At 42.0% G+C, this 16,836-nt stretch overlaps 4 protein-coding genes and 1 long non-coding RNA gene across 5 annotated transcripts; 2 read left to right on the top strand and 3 right to left on the bottom strand.

Moving 5' to 3' along the window:
• Nucleotides 1-14,490, top strand: LOC116202272 (protein VACUOLELESS1-like). Its single transcript, XM_031533756.1, has 6 exons — nt 1-347; nt 12,039-12,308; nt 13,071-13,252; nt 13,424-13,553; nt 13,754-13,856; nt 14,150-14,490. Exons 2-6 carry the CDS (start codon nt 12,093-12,095, stop codon nt 14,209-14,211), a joined length of 693 nt encoding a protein of 230 aa, XP_031389616.1. The 5' UTR covers nt 1-347; nt 12,039-12,092; the 3' UTR covers nt 14,212-14,490.
• LOC116202268 (protein VACUOLELESS1) lies at nt 335-7,533 on the top strand. The gene is made up of 15 exons (XM_031533753.1): nt 335-1,196; nt 2,091-2,381; nt 2,818-2,957; nt 3,106-3,211; nt 3,308-3,400; nt 4,076-4,165; nt 4,280-4,393; nt 4,584-4,691; nt 4,854-4,927; nt 5,257-5,311; nt 5,714-5,895; nt 6,068-6,197; nt 6,397-6,499; nt 6,793-6,890; nt 7,054-7,533. The coding sequence occupies exons 1-15, from the start codon at nt 402-404 to the stop codon at nt 7,210-7,212; spliced, it is 2,538 nt and encodes an 845-aa protein (XP_031389613.1). The 5' UTR covers nt 335-401; the 3' UTR covers nt 7,213-7,533.
• On the bottom strand, nt 7,582-8,327 carry LOC116204355 (aspartic proteinase nepenthesin-2-like). The gene is made up of 2 exons (XM_031536440.1): nt 8,091-8,327; nt 7,582-7,971 (listed from the first exon to the last, which is right to left on the bottom strand). Exons 1-2 carry the CDS (start codon nt 8,325-8,327, stop codon nt 7,582-7,584), a joined length of 627 nt encoding a protein of 208 aa, XP_031392300.1.
• LOC116202273 lies at nt 9,135-10,060 on the bottom strand. Its single transcript, XR_004156039.1, has 3 exons — nt 9,957-10,060; nt 9,680-9,878; nt 9,135-9,578 (listed from the first exon to the last, which is right to left on the bottom strand). It is a non-coding gene; the product is annotated as an uncharacterized LOC116202273 (long non-coding RNA).
• A 201-nt stretch (nt 14,491-14,691) lies between the features above and the next one.
• LOC116202270 (aspartyl protease family protein 2-like) lies at nt 14,692-16,572 on the bottom strand. The gene has a single exon (XM_031533754.1). It carries the CDS (start codon nt 16,225-16,227, stop codon nt 14,758-14,760), a length of 1,470 nt encoding a protein of 489 aa, XP_031389614.1. The 5' UTR covers nt 16,228-16,572; the 3' UTR covers nt 14,692-14,757.
• Nucleotides 16,573-16,836: the final 264 nt, after the last annotated feature.

Here is a 16,836-nt window from a genome sequence, read left to right as displayed (position 1 = left end):
CGACTGTTGTTATTTAATATTTACAGATCATCCATGGCTCAATCCGCGGGAAAATTTTCCATACGCCAGGCTGATGCGCCCTCTTAGCCAAAAGCATAGGGGGTCCCTCCTTTGCTAATCATAGGGCGCATCCACCCGGTGCAGCCAATGATCGAACAATCACTGCTTACAGCGAAGACGAAACAAGAATTTGCATTGCGATTGCGAGCGAGCGAACGAAAGTTCTTCCCTTTCCTCTTTCCTCCGAACGAAATCGGAATTCCGTCATCTGGGTTCCTTCTCCGGCGCCGATTTGAGCTAATAAGGAGCGGTCGAGGTGAGACGGAGGAGGAGACTACTTCCATGAGTTGACCTCTGCTGGCAGAGACCTCGGCATCGGAGGAGCTTCAGCTTCAGCTAGGATGGCGAACGTGTCAGTGGCGGCGGAGTGGCAGCTCCTCTACAACCGGTACTACCGGAAGCCGGAGCTGTACCCTATGCGATGGAAGCACATCGATCTGAGCCGCAACAAGGTAGCCTGCGCCCCCTTCGGCGGACCCATCGCCGTGATCCGGGACGACTCCAAGATCGTCCAGCTCTACGCCGAGTCCGCCCTCCGCAAACTCCGAATCTTCAACTCCGCCGGCGTTCAGATCTCCGAGACCGTCTGGAAGCACCCGGGCGGCCGGTTGATCGGCATGGCGTGGACGGATGACCAAACCCTAGCATGCCTCGTCCAGGATGGCACTATCTTCCGCTACAACATCCACGCCGAGCTCGTCGAGCCGAGCATTTCGATGGGGAAGGAGTGCTTCGAGCAGAACGTGGTTGATTCCGTCTTCTGGGCCAACGGGGTGGTGTGCCTCACGGAGTCTCAAAGAATCTTCTGCGTGGCGGACTTTAAGAACCCGAAGCCACATGAGCTAGCGGAACCAGGATTGGAGGACTCCGCGCCGCTCTGCATGGCAGTGATCGAGCCTCAGTACGTGATGTCGGGGAATGTGGAGGTGCTGCTCGGGGTGACAGAGGGGGGGCTGGTAGTGGTAGAGGAGGACTCCGTGCAGAGAGTGGAGACCGTGGGAGGAGAAGTGCTGGGGCCCCTGCAGAAGCTGGCTGTTTCCGGTGATGGGAAGTGGCTGGCAGCATTCACACATGATGGGCAGCTGTTGGTTATGCCCACTGACTTTTCTGAGATCAAGTTTGCGTGCAATTGCGAGGTTAGCTGCTCACTGCTTTATATGCTTCATAGTTTGGATAGATATCTATGAAGAGCATGATTGCTTTCTTGTAGTTCTCTTTACTTGTGGCAGTGGTTGACCCTGATGGAACGGTCGTGTGACTGTCGATGTTCTCTTTGTGGTTGTTGTTCATTGTCGGTCACAAACTTGATTACCTAGGTTTAGTTTTGTAAGAAGCCAACGTTTTCTGACAATAAGCTAATTTTTCTTTCCTTTTTCTGTGAGGTAGTGAAGTAGATGTTATGATTAAGTAACACCGGTGTTATACTCATTTAGACTTGTCCCAAGGTATTGGAAAATGATCAAGAATGATGCGAGTACTTTGTGTACATCCTACTTGTACGGGACACATTTCAATCATTTGAAATGGTAAAAATGATTTAGTGAATAATATTGCTTGGTCAAAATTGTAAGCTCTTAGAAAGTTTGAATCGTACGGGAAAAGAGAATGAGTGTGCTCAGGGTTCCATCAGTCTGGCAGGTCAAGATTACATCCTTTATATATGTTCGTAGCAAAACTATAAGGAGTATGATAAAGTGCTGGAAAAGAGAGGAGAATGTTCAGAGTTTGATTAGTCTAGTAACAGGACATCCGACATGCTTGTGTAATTAATATGAAGAATGCTTGCTTTTAGAGATTAAAGCTCACATTCCTTCTTATTTGTTTGAAAAAGAGGGGGGAGATGCAAACTTCTTACCTACTGCCAAATATATCCTGCAATGTTTTGAATTTTCCACCCTAGATTTTCAGTGTTATCTCTAGGAGTCTTGAAAATTCATCCGTATCGTTGAGATTTCCTTTTTGTGCAAAAGAATTTTCCTCTTTTGAGGCTTAGCAGGTGCAATATCATGTAATTATTACTTCCTATGCAGTCCGCCCTTCCTCCAGAGCAGCTAGCTTGGTGTGGAATGGACAGTGTTGTACTTTATTGGGATGACATGCTTTTAATGGTGGGTCCTATTGGTGAACCAGTGCGGTACCTCTATGATGAACCAGTCATTCTTATTCCAGAGTGTGATGGAGTGAGAATACTATCTAACAGTAGTATGGAGTTTCTACAACGGGTTCCTGATTCCACTGTATCTATATTCAAAATTGGGAGCACGTCCCCAGCTGCTTTACTCTATGATGCTTTGGATCACTTTGACAGAAGAAGTGCAAAGGTCAGTGAATCCCTTTTTACAACAAGAAATTGTTTAGTGTTCTCAATGATTGAGCTGGCTTCAATATTAGCATATTCAACATATCTAGGATGTTTGGAAGTGTTGGCTGGTAAACCTTTACGTTGTGCCCTCTGCGATGGTTTCATATTTATTTTCTTGAATGAACAGTTATTTCCTCGTTCTGGATTCTGCAATATTGATCTGTTGATGCTTGTATTACGGACTTTAGCACTTGGCATCTTTTCTCAATGGAGAATCCAATTTGATGAATAGATGGTCAGAAAAATGCTTAAGAGAATTAATATTATTCTCTTTTCAGGGAGTGATACTGGGGGGAAGAGTGAGATTGCAAATCTTTTGCTATTGAGTGTTTTCAGATATATTTAGAATTCAGACTCTCTGTGCGTAAGTACTCATTAAGTAATTTTGTTTCCAGGCAGATGAGAACCTCAGGTTGATAAGATCTTCCTTGCCTGAGGCTGTTGAAACTTGTATTGATGCTGCTGGTCATGAGTTTGATGTTTCACGTCAGAGGACACTGTTAAGAGCAGCCAGCTATGGGCAAGCCTTTTGCAGGTACCACTCATCTATCTATGATCTGTGACAAAAAACAGTTGCATATCATAGATTGCTAGTTTCAATGTGCTTGCCAAGGTCTTATGACTTCGGTTTTACTTGTCCCTGATTTTTGTTCTCGGTAATGATATCCAGTTGGCTTTGACAGTCACTTTCAACGCGATCGTATACAAGAGATGTGTAAAACCTTGAGGGTCTTGAACGCTGTGCGCAGCAGCGAAGTTGGAATCCCTCTTAGCATTAAGCAATATAAGGTTGTTGAAGCTTTCCTATGATTTACTTTCATAACTTTTATTGCCAGATAACTCTGCTGTTCCTTTTTCACTTACTGGAGCACCTCTTGCATGCAGTTACTTACGCCATCAGTTTTGATTGCTCGTCTGATCAATGCTCACCAACACCTTCTTGCTTTACGGATTTCAGAGTACCTGGGACTTAACCAGGTATGATTCTTTTGGATTTATTTAAGAACCTTCTGCTGCTGGGCAGACCGGTAGACATCCATATTGTTTAAATGGTGGATCTGTTGGATATTGCAGTACCCAGGATATATGAACTTTCATTGTTGCATGGCAGCTGAAAAATACTCTACTTCCAAAAATGATCTTAGACTAATGCAGAATATTGCTTTATCCTGAGCTCACGCTCTATTGCATGAGATAGAAGTCATAACCATTGTTGGAAATCATGCTTATAACAATATTCATGTTCTATTCATTAGAATGAAAAATGTAATTTAAGAGCAAAGTGAGCTGCAACCTTGTGCAGTGTAATTCGTGGGGTAAAAATCCCTCTTCTGGTGACTTAGTCCAACCTATGCTGCAGTCTCAAGTATTTGTGCCTTGTCCAATAGTACTTCTTGCTATAACAACCCATAGTGCTGAAGAAACTCTCAACTATTCTTGGGGTTATTTCAGTCCTCCCATTTTCTCTTCGTGCAACTTTTACTAGTATGCTTGTTACTAAGTGGTAGAAATGTGGTATGAATTGGGGCGTTTCTCCAAGGATTTAGCCTTCTGGTGGATCAATTTCAAATTGTTTACTCGTGATTGCAATTATAGATTGCTCCATCTTCTATGCTGAAACTTATCTTATTATCAACTTCATATTTTGTGCAGGAGGTGGTGATAATGCATTGGTCATGTTCAAAGATAACAGCTTCTTTGGCAATTCCAGATGCAACTCTTTTAGAAATCTTACTTGACAAGGTTTTCCCTCCTTTTTAGTTATTCATGAAGTTGCTCTTATTATTATTATTATTTTTTAATATTTAAAAATGCATGAAGATTTACAACAGGCATGTTTTTCTTAAATCATTTCAGCTGAGACTATGTAAAGGAATATCATATGCAGCAGTTGCTGCTCATGCTGATAAGAATGGCAGAAGGAAGTTGGCTGCCATGCTTGTTGAACATGAGCCACGATCATCTAAACAGGTAAGCATAACTTTCTACGATCCTTTTAATTTATTAAGATTCCATCTCATGTATCATGCGTAATCGTGGCTGCGTTTGGTTGTGCTATTGCTCTAAAGATTGTCCTTTTTTTTCTTTTCCCAATCTCATGGAGCATATCCTTTATGTGACGTGTGTGGCTCTTGCTTGTTTCTTGCTTCTTCTACTTCAGGTTCCTCTTCTGTTGAGTATAGGAGAAGAAGACACAGCATTAGCAAAAGCCACTGAAAGTGGTGATACTGACCTTGTTTATCTCGTCCTATTTCATATCTGGCAGAAGGTACTGTCATCTTAGCAATTAGTAACTATCAATTGATAAATTCTGCAATTAGGCTGCATGCTTGTCTCAAATAAATATGTTGAGGAAAAATTGACCTTTATTTCTTTTTAAAAATAAAAAAGTTATGCACACCAATAATCCTTTCCTTTCTTTTGATTGCAGAGGCCTGCCCTAGAATTTTTTGGAACAATACAAGCCAAACCCCTTGCACGTGATTTGTTCATCACATATTCCAGGTGCATACTGCTGAAAGTTTTGTCTTTCTTGAAAGTTGAAACACTGTTATTGCATAGGATTGGAACGACACTGAAGATAATTTGGTGTACTGATGTGGTTTTGTAGCTAGTGTCAGTTCTAGAAGTTTCTTCTCTTAGTGCCTTATTATATTGACTGTTTTACTTTCACCTACCTGGCGTTTCTGTTTCTTCATGTCACTATATGTGAAAGGCTGTTTGTGATGGCTGAATCTGCTAGAAAGGCTGCATGGCAGCAGAAGAGGCCTTTAATCAATTTTATGCAGAATCCTCTTTTGGGAACAAATACTCATTTAGTTTTTTTCTCTCAGATGTTATAAGCATGAATTCTTGAAGGACTTCTTTCTTTCAACTGGACAACTTAATGTGAGTATCATATTCATTTATTTTCACCTCCTTTGACTTTTACATTACGTGCTGAAGAGAATTTTTTGTGAAGTTAAAGGAGTGTTCTTTCCTTGTTACTAGGCCACAGTCCTTAGATTGGCAAGAGGTTGACAGGCTTTTACTTATAAAAGACAGTGTCAGTCAAATTTTTACATTAGCATAAATATTAGATATCGTGAACATATGGCTTGCATTTGCCTTTTGCACTATTGACATGCATCATGAACTTTCACGCCACCTGACACCTATTCGTTATTTCTGAACTTCTGTAATGTGTTATTTAATCTGTTACCACTTTATACTCCGCTTGGGATCTGGATATGCCTATGAACACTTAGTTCCTTTGGAGTATCAATGTCACTTGTACTATGTGGTCTCCAGGAGGTGGCTTTCCTTCTGTGGAAGGAATCATGGGAGCTAAGTAAGAATCCGATGGCAAGCAAAGGGTCTCCACTTCATGGTCCGCGCATTAAACTTATTGAGAAGTCTCAAGGTCTCTTTTCAGAGACCAAGGAACATAATTTCGAATCCAAGGCTGCGGAAGAGCATGCAAAATTGTTGAGGTCAGATACTTATTTTCTCATACTGCAGAATATTACTGATTATGCTGAAGCAGAACCATGATTTTTTCCCTTAGTTGAAATTTGTTTGTTTTTCTTTATCAATCAGTTAAAAGTTATTAGTTGTTTTACATCAGATGTCATATTAATTCATATTCTCTCCTCCGTTACACAGAATACAGCATGAGTTGGAAGTGTCTACCAAGCAGGCCATTTTTGTTGACTCCAGCATCAGTGACACAATCCGCACATGTATTGTATTGGGAAATCATAGGGCTGCAATGAAAGTGCGAACTGAATTTAAGGTTCGTCTAATTCTCCTAATGCTCCCAGCTGAATTAAAGGCCGAATTTCTGCTTTTTTGACAGATCAGTGGACTAATGTGTGTGTATATACTTTAGTGCTAGTGACAAGCTATCATCATTTTCCAGTGAATTTCTAAGTTTATATCGTCTTTTTCACTTGATATGGCTGCTTCTTGATGTACTGTATTCTACTGTCTAGGTCTCTGAGAAGAGATGGTATTGGCTAAAAGTATTTGCTTTGGCAACAATCAGAGATTGGGATGCACTAGAGAAGTTCTCAAAGGAGAAGCGGCCGCCCATTGGTAGGTTTCCTACCCATTTATTTCGATTCATGTGTAAGATGATGATACTAGAATTTCTTTGCAATAAATTATCTTTTCTTCAAAATTCATATGATTAAAAGCTACTTGCCCAATGCAACATCTTTATGAAATACACAAGGGTTATGCATCAAGTTATAAACTGAGACTGCTATGCTGCAATGAGAGCTTTTCTTCTCATGTCAGTTCAGAGTGCTCTGAATTGCTAGAGATTTTGTGGACCTGTTTCTTTCCTCAATATAATCTGATAATCATGGTTTTCTGCCATTCCCCAGGCTTCCGTCCATTTGTGGAGGCTTGCATTGATGCTGATGAGAAAGGAGAAGCTCTGAAGTACATTCCAAAACTTGCAGATCCCCGAGAAAGAGCTGAGGTATCCACAATTCAACTGCTAGTTCCTTACCATCAAATTTGGAATGTTAAAATGGAAAGGATTTCTGTGTCATTTGGCTTTTCGAATTGCGACCTAAGGTCTCGCTATGCTATTGAATTCTTATGAGTTTGAATTTTGCCCACTCCCCTCTCTGTCTGAGCAGTCCTACGCTAGAATTGGGATGGCCAAGGAAGCTGCTGACGCAGCATCTCAAGCGAAAGATGGAGAGCTGCTTGGTCGATTGAAGCTGACTCTCTCACAGAATACATCAGCATCGTCCCTATTCGACACTCTTCGGTCGTCCTTCCAAGGTGTTTCATAGCCTCTTCAACCTTTCATGCCAAGCCTTCCTCTCTCATTTTCGAGTTGATCTTTCATATCGGTGTGAATATATGTTGGGAAACCGCAAGTTGGTGTGGATGTATGGTGCGAGGGATGTAAAATCTTTTGACTGTTCTTCGTGGCCATTTTGCTTCTTGGCTTTCCATTTTGCTCCGGATAAACCTCTTCCCTTTCCGTCGAGTCAGCTGATTTTTCGCGTTGTTCTTGTTATGTTTATTGATATCTCTTTTTTTGTATTTAAAACAATTTCTCTGTAGAGATGTGATTATTGCAATGGAGGAAAGGAATTGCTTTTTATGAACCCAAAGGATTGGAGCCCAAAAAATTTGGACGAAAGGCGGGCCATTCCTTAATAAAAGAATACTTCTGGGCTAAAAATTAAATACAAGGAATTGATAGACAAACAGTAAGTCAAAGGTCGGCACATCTCGGCGGTGAATCCAAGCCTCGATTCTTCTGCGTCATACAGCACATGAAAATTCTTTTGCTGGTAGTTTCCAATAATCGAGAATCGATCGTTATCGATCCTCAATATTGCTAGGCACACAATCCCTTCGGGCTGGAATCGTATGAAGACATTCTCGGCTGGGAAGTTCCACTCAGCTCCATCATCAAATGTGATCCGGAACTCGGGCATGTCCAGTTCTTCCTTGCCAGATGCCCCGTAACGTAGGCCGAACCTCTCATCTTCAACGACTGGATAACCTCTCACCTTCTTTGCAAACGCCTCCTTGATGATCTCATGAGCCGGTTAGATAAAAAAGCTGAGCGTGGACCCAGAATCTATGACCGTACCACCTGACCCATCGGGGGACACCTCCCATATCTCCTTTGGTATGATTAGGACTTCCCTCCCACCGAGACCGGCTCTATCTGGAGATAGTAAAACGTCTCATCGGGATTCGGCCTTTTAGCCACAAATGAGGTGAAGTTCATCGGCTGGCGTCCCAAGAGGTTCTGCCTCGACCCGAAGACCAGCTTGCTCGTGGCATTTCTCCCTGCATTCGGGTCGACGAGGCAGTAGGAAAAAGCGTTTCCGTAGAGATACTGGAGCTGTGTGGAAAACGAGAGCGGGCATCTTCCTAGTCCTAGCATTCCGGAGGCCCCTCGGAAATTAACCCCGTTCCGATGGCCGCAACCAAAGATAAGGTTTCTTCCTTTGTTTTTTTGTTCGTCCGTTGCACAAAGTCAATTTTTTTGTCTCAATGTGGTTTGCTTTTACCGACGACGATTCGAAAATTCGGAGGTTCTCTCATACTTGAATTGAATGTCAACTCAAAAGTGAGGAAGTCAAAATCAACGCATTGACTTTGAATAAAAATCTTTCTGATTTTTGCTAAACAAAATGCTAATTCATCCCCCTCATTTCAAAAGTTGCTAATCTAACAACTGTTGTATAATGTTTGACTCAGCCATATATATAAAACCATTTCGTGATAAATTGATTATAACGTTAGTCGGTGAGCACGGAATTTAATAGACAAAAAAGTGAGAAAATAGTCTCAATCAGAATCAGATTCATACCGAGAAATGCATCTGTAGTGAGTACTGAACACCGAACAATCCATGGAGCATACGAACATGACGTCGAATCCAACCTCATAATGAAGATAGATACAAATGATTCTGGAGTCAGATGATCACAAGAAGACTGTTTATGGATTTATGTTTTGTATATGAGATACAAAATTCGAATACAGAGGTCAATTTGTGGCCAGCAAGTAACCTCTATACTAGGGGTATGCTATGAAGAGGTGACCATGGAATCAGCTGGACACAGGCATGGCGTATCGGGACTTTTACATTATTATACGTACTTCCACTGCCGAATGTTTAGTTTGTGAAATGGTATCAATGGTATAGTTTGAGGAATCGATGAAACTTCACAAATAGATACATAAGTAGAACAATGATTTTCTAGCAATTTACCCATGAGTGTTTATTATATATAGATGCTTAAAATCATGGTAAGTGCATAGGTCACGGCAAATACAATGATTTTTCATTTCTCATGCCAACATAAACCCAAACTAATATAATCATAAACATTAGCATGATCAAAAATACAACTTTTATGGAGCAAATCTTGTTCCAATTAGACGTTGCATCTTGGAGTTGCAATCTCATTCCCATGATCTCTTTCTCCATGTTGTCATTTCTCCATTTCAATGCTTCCACCTTATCCTCAAGTAACGATAACTTAACAAACAAAATCTCATTATTTTCTTTCATCAACTTTAGCTCTGTCACATGGGCCTCCTCCTCCTTAGTCAAATACCTAATAACATCCTTTGTGTGTTTTGTTTCTTCATGATCATACCATTCAAAATATTTGCAATCATCATCCTGCAAAACTTCCAAAATCACAAACTTAATTTTATATCATGAAACATTAAATACAAATCCAGCATAATCAAGGCCAGGAGAAATTAGCAATGGTTACAAACCTTCCAAAATTTGCATCGGAGGAATCTTCTCCCTGGGTTTTTCTCACTTCTCGAGGTCAACATTACCGCTTTAATTCCATGATGACATTCCTTATCACCTTGAGAGACAGTGGACGATATTGGAGAAGCTCCCCCGATCTCAATTGATCCACTTGATGCCATTTCTTTCACGGCAATTATACTATGTATCATGCATCAGCTAGCAACAGAGGCAAACAAAATTAACCTTGAAAAACGCAAAATTACAAGAGAGATGCAAAAAAGAATAATCGCGTACCAGCTGAAAAAGTGAAACGAAGCATAATCCAGCTCAAGATCACCTCTTATCTTTTATGATTGCAACTGAAATGATTTAGGAAATAAAGAACCCTAAGACCGTTTAAATAAGGGAAGTTTAAATAAGGGAATGGGACCTTGAAGCTGAGTTGGTGTGGCCGGCTGAGCACTATTTGTCTAAATAACATGCCACATCATCGTTCCGTCAATCTCTTGATGGGAATATCATGATTTGATGAATAGTGAAAAATTAATAAAATTTTGTAATGTATCGTAAAATTATTTGAAAACATGATGTGCGGTGAAATTATTTTTCAAATAAATGATGTCATTTTTTCCTAAAGGGTAATCGCCGAATTCTAGCCGGTGGCAATGATTACTGTCAAAGACCAAATGGAAGTTAGTAAATGACAGACAACAATTCGATTACAGAAGTCAATCTTAGCTTTAGGACTCCTGTGAGCAAATTGATCAACAATATAGTCATTGTCTGCCACGTTCCAAAGTCAGAAGATTTGAAAATGGGCTATCCAAATCCAACCAAAAGAATATTATGTGGAAAACATATAATCAATGTAGACTTTTACCATATATTTATTTTTATACATAATATATATATATATATAATTACAGATTTATATGAGATTTATGTATCAACACTTATCAGCTTAAACTTTTAAGTGAAAATGGGCTCGAGTTCATATAGGCTCAATGAAAATTCAATACGATATCAAAACATAGATTTTGCATATGAGAGTCACTGCACGTGTGCACACAGAAATCACACCAGGTCCAATATATCCAAATGCAACCAAGAGTGCACCTCATGTAGATCCTCTGTCGCTTGAGCACAGAAGATGAGTCCCGTTCGAGGTCAGTTGTTGAGGGACAGGTGTTTAAAGGCACGTGACAACGTATATGTAAAAAACGACCATACGTTGCATGTGAGGACAGGTATTGAGAATTGTAATCCCACATTGAAAAATTGAGAAGATAACCATGAGTTTAAATGTGGCTTAGGTTCCACCACTTATCAGCTTGAGTTTTTAAGTTAAAATATGTCCAAGTTCATATAAGACAAATGAAAATTCAAAGAATATATACGCATATATATATATATATATATACACATATATGCATATGCATACTCTTATTATTTCGGAACATATAAATTACTTCAATGATACAACCACCGTGGATAGATCAGTAATTTTACGTGATCAGATATATATATTTCCACGGACTGATAAACAATGGTCCTTCCTTCCAGTGATTATAAACGAGGTCGAGCCGCCTAAATACGCTCAAGTGCCCACGTCTAGTATAGGTCGGTGCATCAGGTCGAACAAGGTCATGTCAAATTCTTGCATATGAGTAAGTCAGTGACTCGTTACCATCACAGTAGCATGATGATGCATGCTTCGATAGATCAGGACATCGTGTTTACGGTAAAAGGAGGACATGAGCAATGCGATCGAGCTTCTTGTTATCCGTGATGGACATAGCCTTATTGACCATAAATTCCATAGGTTGAGCAAGGACAGTCGCAGTGCTCGCAGCTTGATTAGGTGGTAAGTTTTGTATTCCTACTGGGCCGAGCTTTAGCACTAACGGCCTGCAATTACTGGGCCCTGTGGGCCAGACTGAAATTGACAATGCCCAGTTGTCGGCCCAACCTTGTGCTTTTGCTTTTGTCTTGTACGATGGTCCCTTCTTTTCCCACCAACTTCCTCCGACTGTTGTTATTTACAGATCGTTCATGGCTCAATCCGCGGGAAACTTTTCCATGCGCCAGGCTGATGCGCCCTCTTAGCCAAAATCATAGTGGGTCCCTCCATCGCTATTAATAGGGTGCATCCACCCGGCGCAGTCAATGATTTGAACGTCGAACAATCACTGCTTACAGCGACGACGAAACAAGAACTTGCATTGCGATTGCGAGCGACGAAAGTTCTTCCCTTTCCTCTTTCCTCCGAACGAAATCGGAATTCTGTCATCTGGGTTCCTTCTCCGGCGCCGATTTGAGCTAATAGGGAGCTTGGTCGAGGCGAGACGGAGGATAAATTTTGACTACTTCCATGAGTTGACCTCTGCTGGCAGAGACCTCGGCACCGGAGGAGCTTCAGCTTCAGCTAGAATGGCGAACGTGTCAGTGGCGGTGGAGTGGCAGCTCCTGTACAATCGGTACTACCGGAAGCCGGAGCCGTACCCTATGCGATGGAAGCACATCGATCTGAGCCGCAACAAGGCAGCCTGCGCGCCCTTCGGCGGACAGATCGCCGTGATCCGGGACGACTCCAAGATCGTCTGTGATCCCGAAGTTGGAATCCCTCTTAGCATTAAGCAATATAAGGTTGTTGAAGCTTTCCTAGGATTTACTTTCATAACTTTTATTGCCAGATAACTCTGCTATTTCTTTTTCACTTACTGGAGGCACCTCTTGCCTGCAGTTACTTACGCCATCAGTTTTGATTGCTCGTCTGATCAATGCTCCCCAACACCTTCTTGCTCTACGGATTTCGGACTACCTGGACTTAACCAGGTATGATTCTTTTAGAGGGAAAATTACTGGAGTGATACAAAAAATTTAAGTTGTAATGCGAACGGTACAAAATCTTTTTTTTTTTTTGTAACAATTTGGGATAAAACGTATTAAATTGTTTCAATCGAGGCCAATTCGTCAATTTTCACCGACGCCGTGAAGACTTTCTAGCGTGGTACGTGACGTGGCAAGTCGTATTCACGTAAGCTAACAAATGGGTACAAAATTTTATTAAGACGTAATAAATTAGTATAAAACTTTATTAAGAGTACTAAACTTTATTAAGATTGGCAAGAGGTTGACAGGCTTTTACTTATAAAAGACAGTTTCAGTCAAAGTTCTAACATTAGCATAAATATTAGATATCGTGAACATATGGCTTGCATTTGCCTTTTGCACTATTGACATGCATCATGATCTTTCACTCTGCCTGACACCTATTCGTTATTTCTGAACTTCTGTAATGTGTTCTTTAATCTGTTACCACTTTATACTCCGCTTGGGATCTGGATATGCCTATGAACACTTAGTTCCTTTGGAGTATCAATGTCACTTGTACTATGTGGTCTCCAGGAGGTGGCTTTCCTTCTGTGGAAGGAATCATGGGAGCTAAGTAAGAATCCGATGGCAAGCAAAGGGTCTCCACTTCATGGTCCGCGCATTAAACTTATTGAGAAGTCTCAAGGTCTCTTTTCAGAGAGCAAGGAACATAATTTCGAATCCAAGGCTGCGGAAGAGCATGCAAAATTGTTGAGGTCAGATACTTTTTTTCTCATACTGCCGAATATTACTGATTATGCTGAAGCAGAACCATGTTTTTTCCATTAGTTGAAATTTGTTTGTTTTTCTTTATCAATCAGTTAAAAGTTATTAGTTGTTTTTCATCAGATGTCATATTAATTCATATTCTCTCCTTTGTTACACAGAATACAGCATGAGTTGGAAGTGTCTACCAAGCAGGCCATTTTTGTTGACTCCAGCATCAGTGACACAATCCGCACATGTATTGTATTGGGAAATCATAGGGCTGCAATGAAAGTGCGAACTGAATTTAAGGTTCGTCTAATTCTCCTAATGCTCCCAGCTGAATTAAAGGCTGAATTTCTGCTTTTTTGACAGATCAGTGGACTAATGTGTGTGTATATACATTAGTGCTAGTGACAAGCTATCATCATTTTCCAGTGAATTTCTAAGTTTTGTATCGTCTTTTTCACATGATATGGCTGCTCCTTGATGTACTGTATTCTACTGTCTAGGTCTCTGAGAAGAGATGGTATTGGCTAAAAGTATTTTCTTTGGCAACAATCAGAGATTGGGATGCACTAGAGAAGTTCTCAAAGGAGAAGCGGCCGCCTATTGGTAGGTTACTACCCATTTATTTCGATTCATGTGTAAGATGATAATACTAGAATTTCTTTACAATAAATTATCTTATTCTTCAAAATTCATATGATTAAAAGCTACTTGCCCAATGCAACATCTTTATGAAATACACAAGGCTTATGCATCAAGTTATAAACTGAGATTACTATGCTGCAACGAGAGCTTTTCTTCTCATGTCGGTTCAGAGTGCTCTGAATTGCTAGAGATATCATGGACCTGGTTCTTTCCTCAATACAATCTGATAATCATGGTTTTCTGCCATTCCCCAGGCTACCGTCCATTTGTGGAGGCTTGCATTGATGCCGATGAGAAAGGAGAAGCTGTTAAGTAAATTCCAAAACTTGCAGATCCCCGAGAAAGAGCTGAGGTATCCACAATTCTCACAGAATGCATCAGCATCGTCCCTATACGACACTCTTCGGTCGTCCTTCCAAGGCGTTTCATAGCCTCTTTGACCTTTCCTGCCAAGCCTTCCTTTCTCATTTTTGAGTTAATCTTTTCATGTCGGTGTGAATATATGTTGGGAAACCGCAAGTTGGTGTGGATGAATGGTGCGAGGGATGTAAAATCTTTTGAACGTTCTTCGTGGCCATTTTGCTTCTTGGCTTTCCATTTTGCTCGGGATAAACCTCTTCCCTTTGCATCGAGTCAGCTGATTTTTCGCGTTGTTCCTGTTTCATGTATTGATATCTCCTTTTTGTATTTAAAACAAATTCTCTGTAGAGATGTGATTATTGCAATGGAGGAAAGGAACTGCTTTTTATGAAACCAAAGGAATGGAGCCCAAAAATTTTGGACGAAAGGCGGGCCATTCCTTAATAAAAGAATTCTTATGGGCTAAATATTAAATACAAGGAATTGACAGACAAACAGTAAGTCAAACGTCAGCACATCTCATGGTAGTGAATCCAAGCCTCGATTCTCCTCGGTCATACAGCACATGAAAATTCTTTTGCTGGTAGTTCCCAATGATCGAGAACCAATCGTTATCGATCCTCAATATTGCTAGGCACACGATCCCTTCGGGCTCGAATCGCATGAAGACATTCTCGGCTGGGAAGTTCCACTCAGCTCCATCATCAAACGCAATCCGGAACTCGGGCATGTCCAGTTCTTCCTTGCCAGATGCCCTGTAACATAGGTCGAACCTCTCATCTTCAACGACCGGATAACCTCTCACCTTCTTTGCAAACGCCTCCCTGATGATCTCATAAGCCGGTTCGATGAAAAAGCTGAGCGTGGCCCCGGAATCTATGACTGTACCACCCGACCCATCGGGGGACACCTCCCATGTCTCCTTTGGTATGGTTAGGACTTCCCCTCCCACCGAGACCGACTCTATCTGGAGATAGTAAAACGTCTCATCGAGATTCGGCCTTTTAGTTACGAATGAGGTGAAGTTCATCGGCCGGTGTCCCGAGAGGTTCCGGCTCGACCCGAAGACCAGCTTGCTCGTGGCATTTCTCCCTGCATTCGAGTCGACGAGGCAGTAGGAGAAGGCGTTACCGTAGAGATACTGGAGCTGTGTGGAAAACGAGAGCGGGCCTCTCCCTAGTCCTAGCATTCCGGAGGCCCCTCGGAAATTAACTCTGTTCCGATGGCCACATCCGAAGATAAGATTCTTCACCCTTACGAACTCAGAGTTCCCGGTCGCGGAGGTGAGGTTGAACGTGAAGGTCTCAGCGGCAAAGTCCCCGGTCGTGTGGGAGCTGTCCCCATAATTGTAGTAATAAGGGCACGTCTGTGTAGAATCATTAGCATCACAAGGCCGGGAAAGATCAGGAGGCGACTTGACCAAACGGCACCTCGTATCATGGCAGCTTATGTTCTGGAAAGAATTCGACCGCCGAGGATCGAAGTAAGGCTCTCTCTGATCGAAGCAGTCCCGGCAAGGAGCGCACTGAATCCAAGTGAGGTCGCTCCCGGTATCGAGAATCAGCGACCGGCGCTTTGGAGGAGTACCGATGAGGACGTCCACCAGGTACTCATTCATCCCGAGGTTGACACCGGGAGTCACTGTCGCAGTTAGCAGGCCTGGGTGCCCGGCGTAAGGTAGAAGACCCTTGTGCCAGTGGGGCCATAGCTCCGGCCTGTCGTTCGGTTTCTTTCGCCTCGGAGTAACCGAAAACTGATTATTCTTTTCTTCGTTCTGCTTGATTGCCTTGAAACGAGGAGTCCGAATCTGGTTCGTGCCTCTGATGCGATGCTCGCCTGCGATGGCAGAACCACCGGTCTCCTCGAAGGAGCGGAGGAGGAGGTAGAGGAGAAGAAGCAATGAGAGACATAAGATTTTACATGCCATACATATGATAAGATGACGATGGTGGGCTGTCGTCGTTCGGAACATTCCTAACGACTGAACCCGAACCGGTCGGAGATGCAGATAAAAGAAGATGAATGGATGAACGAACGGACGAATGAATGAATTGGTCGGCGTGGAGAGGCTGAGAGAAATGTAAAGTAGAGGAGCTTGGGAGGTTTGCCATGAGAGTCATCAGGCTGCCTACTTTAGTCTTTCATCGATTTTTTTATCTCCTACTTCAGCTTCATCCAATGAAGTCCCTCGACTTTATAAAAACTCCAATTCCGTCCTCCATAATAAGATCCTCTAATTCATCCCAGCCAAACTGAGGCCCCAACTACCCACGATTGGAACAGGGAAGTGTTCCGTTCCAGGAATCGAACTCATGGCACCCTCCACAACGTCGACTGAACTTGGTGTTCTCTATATGAACTTGTTCACTAAATTTGATAACAGGAATGGACCAAGGAGGGGACTGATGGGACAGTTAGTTTTATTTGTCCAATTTTTCATGAAATTCCTTTTATTTGTTCCCTTAACTCAAAAAAGTTACCATCCTATATGCCCCTCGGGAAGCCCACTCGCCCTCAATTCAAATTTTGGTTCCCTCCCTCATGATCCCTAGTCGAGGCCTTGCAGCCTTAGATGAGGCTC

The sequence above is a fragment of the Punica granatum genome, chromosome 4 (assembly GCF_007655135.1).
Source record: "Punica granatum isolate Tunisia-2019 chromosome 4, ASM765513v2, whole genome shotgun sequence".
In the NCBI taxonomy this organism is placed as follows: domain Eukaryota; kingdom Viridiplantae; phylum Streptophyta; class Magnoliopsida; order Myrtales; family Lythraceae; genus Punica; species Punica granatum.
The sequence above is the reverse complement of the archived record's forward strand: the minus strand, read 5'-3'. Positions and strand labels throughout refer to the sequence as shown.